This window comes from Convolutriloba macropyga, chromosome 4 (genome assembly GCF_964194025.1).
Source record: "Convolutriloba macropyga chromosome 4, txConMacr16.3, whole genome shotgun sequence".
Taxonomy (NCBI): Eukaryota; Metazoa; Xenacoelomorpha; order Acoela; family Convolutidae; genus Convolutriloba; species Convolutriloba macropyga.
Window position 1 is genome coordinate 53,223,457 of NC_134471.1, and position 7,999 is coordinate 53,231,455.

Genomic DNA, 7,999 nt, shown 5'->3' on the forward strand with positions numbered 1-7,999 from the left:
GCATTGCCTGAACATATGCTTTTCTCTCAAACATGAGAAACACAGTTTTGCTTCAGCCACTACCTTTGCTCGCTGAGTGGGAGACTTTTCTTTAAATACCCTACACTCCCAGATGCGGTGGATACCTTTACACACAATGCAGCGAGGGGTTGCAGGCGTTGCCGATGTTGAGGCTGGTCTCTGAGTGCCCTTAGTTTGTGTATTAGCAGCAAAAGTTCTTGAGGCAACTTTGGTCTTTACTACTGAGTTGGTGTTATCCTCAGTTCTTGCCTTCGATGAAGTTTGTTTCATTAAATCATGTGCCTCGGCCTTCTCCTTCAACCAATCGTTGAAGTCAAGGAGTGTTGGCTTAACCCAATGTTTCTTCACTGTGAAGAGTGACCAAGACTCTTTCAGATTGGGCGGCAATTTTTGCACCGCCGTATTGAGAAGTGAGGCGCTCTTAAGGTCTGCGTCATATGAAAGTGATTTAAAGACCCCAACAAGACTTGAAATTGTTGCAGAATAGTTTATGATGTTATCACTATTGTGCATCTTTAGTGGTGGAAAAGAGCTGAGTTTTTCTAAGTGTGCACTGACTACTGCCTGTGGTTGGCCAAATTTACGTTCGAGTGTCTTAAATGCATCCTTAGACATTACACCGCAGTATGCGAACTCAGCGATGGCGGTTTTAGCTTTTCCAGTTACAAGAGTTTTTAAGTATGTTAACTTGACGTCATCAGTCAAGGACTGTGCGTCTATGGCGCTTTTAAATTGTCCGAACCATTCGTGCCACTGCAGGGGATCACCATTGTATTGTGCCAACTTCCACTCGGGCAGTGGATCGTTCTTCTTACAAGTAATTGCGTCCGCCAACTGCTTTATCAAATCCGCAGAGTCCAAAGAAGGAGCCGAAGGTGTGGGATGCGGCGGGCCACCCCAACACAACGGGTTCGGAACGATAGCTCCATACGTTGGCGGAATGATCGGAGTGACAAAGGTGGGGGCGGTACCTGCGGAAGAACTAAATGGATTCGCTTGCATGAAGTCTGATGTTACGTAATTTTGAGCGCCTGCTGCTGCTTGTACATGAGGGGGGCGGTGCGATGTAGATATTTGAGGGTTGATTAACGGGGCCGGTTGTACGGTGTATGAATTTGCAGATGTACGTACAAGTGGTACTGCATTAGGTGGGACTGCTGCCGGAAAACGCCAGACATTTGGATCTGGAGGAGCAGGAGGTGCATGGGTTATGGGTACAAAGTTTTGGGGCTGAAAAGTCTTTTGTGGAGGTGGTGGATGAATTAATTGAGGCACGAAACTGTTTGCCGGGGAAATGAATGGTGCAGGCGGAGAATGGGGTAACAGATTGACATTATTTGCCACGGGGTTAGTGGCTTGTAGTGGGAGTGCTTGTGGCGGCGAAGGAGGAAAGCGGAATGCTGGTGGGATTAACGGAAAATGCGGTGGTGCGGGGTTTAGGACGGGGGATGGAGGGGCTGGTACATTTATGTGTGTCTGTTGCGGATTAAGTGCTAGCGGAGCATTAACAAGTGTGTTTAAAGGTAGTGAACGCGAAGGGCTGACTAAATTCAACTGTCCCGGCATGCTCGACCTGCGAGGGAATTGATGATCTAACTGTATACCATCGAAGTGCATTGTTGCTTGAGACAGTTGTCGGGCTGTGTTTGGGGCGTTTAGTTGAGTTGGTATACCGAGGTTTATTGGTGGTGATGGAGGCGTATATTGAGGATGTCGCTGCTCTTGCATGATGTTGTTTGCAACATGTGCATCGTTGGTTACATTGGTTCTACTACTTGGTTCATGGACAGGGAGGTTGATGTTGGCCTCAACTTGACCCTGTGTATTGAGATTGAAGTGTGAGTTTGGAAGTTGAGCTGAAGAAGGTCGGACAATCGCTTGGTTGGATTGGGCGATGGAACCAGAAAAGTGCAAACTCGGTTCGTTTGCAACATCTGCCATGTTCCCGGCTGGTGACGAATTAACCCAATCTTGAACAAGTTTCTTGCTCTTGACTGAAGTTCTTTCCGTAAAGAGCCCACTCATTTTGCCTGTACCAGACCCGTCCGCTGATGATTTTGTCATCAACTCAATTTCCTCAAGGGCTGCAGCAGCTACTTCCTTGCGATGATCTTCCTCAAGCTGTTCAATTTCTAACTCCCGCAATTTCGTTTGTTTTTCAATTTCAAGACGTTGTCTAGCAATGCGGAGTTTTGCCTCATGTTGTTTCTCAAGTTCCTCCCTTTTGAGTCTAGATAGTTCTAAGTCTCGTTGACGCTGACTTGATCTTTTTGAGGAAGTCATATGTGAACCTGATCTTGATTGGTTAGAGGTATACAGCTCTGCTGTCTCTTTGTCATGGACCGAATTGATATACTCTCGAGCAGCAGCAATGAACTCATCAGTTTTCTTTGTTACAGTCTCTAACCATTTTTCAAGGTTCTTACAAGCAGCATCTGGATTTTCAGTCTTTTGTGCCAGATCAAAGAGCTCTTCATTCTTATCAACTACTCTAGTAAAAGCATCTTTGCACTTCACAATCAGACGTTCGAGCTTAACTTTCCTGTCTTGCTTATCAACAGCATTGTTAATTTCCCCATAGATGTTATTAAGTTCAGCCTCTAATTTTGCTCTTGCGCTATAAAGTTTGTTGAATTTGTCCTGCAAAGTTGTCATGATCTTAAGAAAAACAGGAACCACAAGTTTAATTTGGTACTAATATAAAGTACACACACATGCAACAGCACAACACAAATGGGTTATACCGAACCCTAGTGTGACGATTTGCCTAGCAAACCGCCAAAGATTAAAGATGTTCGTCGAGTACAATAGTACCCGGCGAAAGAAAGAAAGAACGGTGCGCAGGAAGCGCGAAACGGGACAGGACGGGGGACGGGACGGACGGGAAGAGACGCCGAACGAATAACGCACGACGCAACGGGAAACCGGACGGACAAACGAGAGCGTCGGGCGAATGGCGCGCGACGAAACGGGAAAACGGCACGGGCGGGGCGGAAACGTCGGGCGGATGGCGCGCGACGAAAGGGGAAAACGGCACGGGCGGGGCGGAAACGTCGGGCGGATGGCGCGCGACGAAAGGGGAAAACGGCACGGGCGAGGCGGAAACGTCGGGCGGATGGCGCGCGAAGAAACGGGAAAACTGGCACGGGCGGGGCGGAAACCACAAGCGAGGAGGCGGGAAGATCGATGCTAACAGACCACAGCAACAACTCAACCAAACAAGCTAGCCGTAACTCCAGAATAAACTTAAGTCACACCCTAGAAAGAAGGAGACGAGCTACTGCCAGGTACACTAGCACAAATCATTATGGGGCTTTAACAACGGCATTAAAACATTAAACATGAAACAATTTACGGCAACAGTGTAGTATAACCAAAAGTCGAAAAGGTCAGGAACTTTACTAGCCGTAACTCCAGAACAAACTTAAGTCACACCCTAGCAAACCACCCTACCCAGACAACAAAAGTGCATACTACAAAATTAATAAAGGTACAACAAATTGCTAGCAAACAAGTGTGGTGAAAGTCACGAAACAAACCAGCCGTAACTCTAGAATGAACTTAAGTCACACCCTAGCAAGGAACGAGACTAAACAACAAACCAGCATACTAGCAAAAAGAAATTTTACTACAGCAAAACTCAACATACTACATCATACAACAAATAAAGGGGGGATAGAAAGAAACAAGGTGACACGGAAACAAAAGGGACGGAAACTGAAAATGAAACCAGATAACCTGCGGAAACGGATGGTAGTGAATAACTCAAAGAATGGGGAGAGCAAAACGTTTAGTAAAGCACTATTGGAAGGAATCAACCACAAACTAACCCGCGCAACAACGCAAGACTAAGTGACATTCAGGTTATCAAAGGCTTGTGTGAGTTCCGCCTCCTCGAACGCATGACGGGTGCGAAGCGTTTTACGACGGCGCTTTGAAAGTTTCTTCGGTCGGGAGCGTGTTATCAAGGACCGGAGGTTGTTCTTATGAGCTAAGACTATAGTCAGTGTTTTCAGCTCAAGCGCAGGCCTTTGGTGTAATGCTCTGTACTCTTTAAGTAAACTAAGATCTTTCTGTTTACGTTTAGACACAATGTCTTTCACTAAATGGATGGTAACTAGAGTACTACGCTTGAGCTGGTTGTAAATATCAGGAGTTCCCTCTCTGGGGCAATACACTATAGCTTCTATGCGCTCCTGATACTTTTCAAGCACTTCAATAAGCTGCGAGGGTGTTAAAGGCTTATTGTTGTTACTGCGATGACGGGACAATGAATTGTTCACCACATCATGCCATATAACTAGCCTCTTTTTATCACGGAAGAAGTGACTCAATTGAAATTGCGCGGTTTTTCGGACTTTCAAAGCGTTAGGATTAAAACTCAGACCCGGTAATGCGTAAATTCCTTTTTTCTAATGGTCTTGTAACGCTTGAGGCAAAGTTTTTATGGCGTGATGAAGTGAACTTGCAGCTAATATGAAAACCATATAATGTTTTTACAACATAATTGATTTGAGCTTTGCTCAAACTCCGAACCTTGACGTTAAGTGCACGATTTTCACGAGTTACCAAGAATAAGCGCTCAATCGAGGAAAAAAATCAGTTACCTGATCTCTTTTTTGTAAAGTTTGAAAAACTTGACCAAACTTCTTTTTTTTTTTACAACGTTTTAATCCATCTAACTAGTATATGGGTATGCTAGAATGATCGGATAGACTTTTTCCAATTTTTCAAATTTGGTCAATTTTTTCAAACTTTTTTTTGCTTCGCGTTTATGTCAAGAACTGTAAAAAACACCGCAATTTGATTATTTCTGGATTTTGACAAAAATTTGTCAAAATTATTGTTTTTCAAAAAAAAAATGTGTATGGGATGGGTTATCGGTGACCAGGGGTAATGTCAAAAATACCAGATTATAGGAAATGAAACCAAATATAAGGGGGGTTACTAGATTTGCGGGCTAAATCACTTTACAGCAAAATAAAAAGATTTACTACGTGAAATAGAAATTGCTGAATGGAAAAAGTTTAAACCGGATTAGTCTTACAGTTTTTTTGTGTGTACTCTTGATGCGTTTTGTTGTGTTTGATCGCCCTCTAGAGATCGTTTTGCTGTTTGCGACCTTGATCAAATCGTCGACACTGGTGGCTGTGGTAATAGAACTGAAGTGATGTCGTTTGCTCGCCTCAGTTCCTGTCGCCGACTGAGGCTCACACGACTGTTCCTCGGTAATTGTTGAGGTAGTTACTGTATGCTTCAAATGCCTCCTTTCTTGAGATGGAGTTCTGTTTGTGGTTCTGCCACTAGGCCTTGTAATTCTGAGGAGAGCCTCCTGTTCCCCGTTCCAATGATGACAATCCAAGATCACTCGCAACTACATCACTCTCGGCCGGGGTATCCAATCTGATAACAATTGACGTTGACTGTACTGAGTATCATGCAAACGTACAGCGGCACCAGAATAAAGGTGCTAGAAAACACACAATCGTAATCTGTTCAATTTATAAACCACGATCAAAGTCAACTGTATGTAAGAACGTATCAAGGCAAAAGCACATCTAAATGGCCCGGCAAATCTAGCTGTATTTACTGGCAGGTATTTTGTCTGAGCTCAGATTGGTCACCGATACGTTTTCGAAACATAAAAATATTAAGCCTAAAAAGAGCGCAATCGATTTAGTATATTAGTAGGCTCAACGAAAATTATGTTAAACGAACTTTTTCTGAGCTTTCTACGCCAAATAGAACGTATTTTGTGTGCATTTAATCTTTTTGTAAGGCTTACATGGTTAAGAGATTACGTCACAGTTTTCTCGCTGCTTTATTTAAATAGCGCATTGTTCATTTAGTTTACTCGGTAACAAAAAGATTGAAACAAGAAAAGGATCAAATTTATTTAAACTCTAAATCAAAATTGGGCAACGAAATGGACCAAATAATATAAATTAATTGTTGCCCTGACATAGCGAAAAAGCTTTAAAATATTTAAGTAGTTTTGAAAATGTGAATACTTTCGCCTGTACGACAAATTTGTTCTAGGTCGAACTAACATCAAACTGATGGTTTTGAAAATCGTGCAATATACTTGCTCTCAAACGAAGTTTGCAGCAATTATATTAGTCCTGTGGTTTTTTCTTGTGCGATCTTTTGCTTTTTCGTATGACTCATTTGACATTTTGTCCTCAAAAATAGGATAAACAGTTAATGCTCGAAGGGCATTCAGTTCTTTTTAGAGCGTTCATGTATTTGCATTAAATGCAAAAAATATTTTAAAAAATAATGATTTTATTTGGGTGGATGCAAAGCTTAATGAGGTGGGGCTATCTATAATATAAGAGAGCCTTCTGTTTTTTCTTCTTTTATTTAAGCTCAAGTTAAAAATTATTCAGCTTCAATTCGAATAATAAGCGCATATAGGCAAAAATAACGGCTCTCTAGTAACAATTACAAGTCAAAGTTGCAGTAATATGTTTTGAGTTATAAAATTTTGTTTATATTAGAAAACTAAGGCCCAATTTTCACAGAGATAATGTAAAATTTGTTTTTAATAGTCGTGAAAACAATTATTTTTCACCAGTACGCGGCTCCAACTTTTTTAGAGGTGAATGATTTGAATTTTTGGAGTTTTCCCGCTGGTTTGAAAGTGGAGAAAATTTAAGGAACTGATATTTTCACCCTATAATGCACCACCCGTCATGATAGCATTTGATTTGAATATATAAGAAAATAACTGAAAAGTCAATTAGTAGTTTTAGTAGTTTTAGTAGCTCACCTCTTTCATTTTCACCACATTGAGGCTAAAAACCGCAATTATTTCAACTATTCAGCATATTCATCGTGAAAATAACCACTAATTTCACCTCATATGACTATGTTAACGAAAGTTATGGATAAGAGAGTGCGAGGAAAATGGACTTTCGGGTTATTTTTCAAATCAAATGTTGGCAAGCAACCATCATGACGGGTGGGCATTATAGGGTGAAAACATCAGTTCTTTAAAGTTTCGTCACTTTCAAACCAGCGGGAAGACACGGAAAACAGTTTTGTCATTGCTGAGAACTAATTTGTTTTTCTTTTCCGTTGTTCAGATTGCGAAATGGGCCCTGGAGCTGTTCCAAGTGTTGCAGTACTCTCACTGTGCGTGTGATCCCCTCTGCTATTGGTTCTTTGCTCTCCTCAAACGACCCGGATCGTCTGCAGATGCCAACAACACAACCAGTCAAAACAGAATCAACAGGTACGTACAAAAGTTAGAGTTTTTTGTGATAGTTTCTGTGACGGAAAAGATTTAGTTCCCGGAGATAAAACTAAAAATAACGATAAATGTATTTCAATAGAAAAATTCTACTTATCAGATTCTAAAGTCATGTTCTGCAAATCAAACGTATTTCATCGAAAACTTCTGAAATAATTAAATGAAGGCTTATATATTTAAATAAACGCTGTTTTACGTAAACTTTATATATATATATATATATATATATATATATATATAAGATTAAATCAATAGAATTGCTAGCTATTAGAGCATTGAAATACTGCTAGGGTGCAAAAGTACTGAATTTTGACTTTTCAAAAAAAGGTTAATCTGATGTGTCTTCTTTCTGTCACCTCATTATTTTTTTACTTCATAATTTTTCTCTAGCAATTTATTATTCATTAAACTATTAGTTGTTCACAGTAAACCAATTATAAACTGATCTGTGTATAAATGTTTCCTTTGATGATGGGAGATAATAAAAAAATAAAATTTTTGTTTAACTGAGAAAAATTTATGTAAGAAACCAAAAAAAAATGATTTCACGGCAATGAGAAGAAACCCGGCTGCAAATCAATTGACTTCAAATGACAGCAAGCATATAAAATTTTTCATATAAAATTTTTCAGTTTTTTGTCATAACTATAGATAAAATGTATTTGATAAAATTCAAAACTCTAAATTTTTGGTTTCTTTATTTATGCAGTTGTTTTAAAATAT

At 40.5% G+C, this 7,999-nt stretch overlaps 1 protein-coding gene across 1 annotated transcript in view; it reads left to right on the forward strand.

Annotated features, from left to right (window-relative positions):
* Positions 1-7,326, forward strand: part of LOC142338507 (gonadotropin-releasing hormone receptor-like) — an 81,661-nt gene extending 74,335 nt beyond the window's left edge. The window contains exon 6 of the mRNA XM_075388290.1: positions 7,110-7,326. Within this exon, the coding sequence (XP_075244405.1) occupies positions 7,110-7,313 (204 nt within the window). The 3' untranslated portion in view covers positions 7,314-7,326. The remainder of the gene's footprint in view (positions 1-7,109) is intronic.
* The last annotated feature ends 673 nt before the right edge of the window (positions 7,327-7,999 follow it).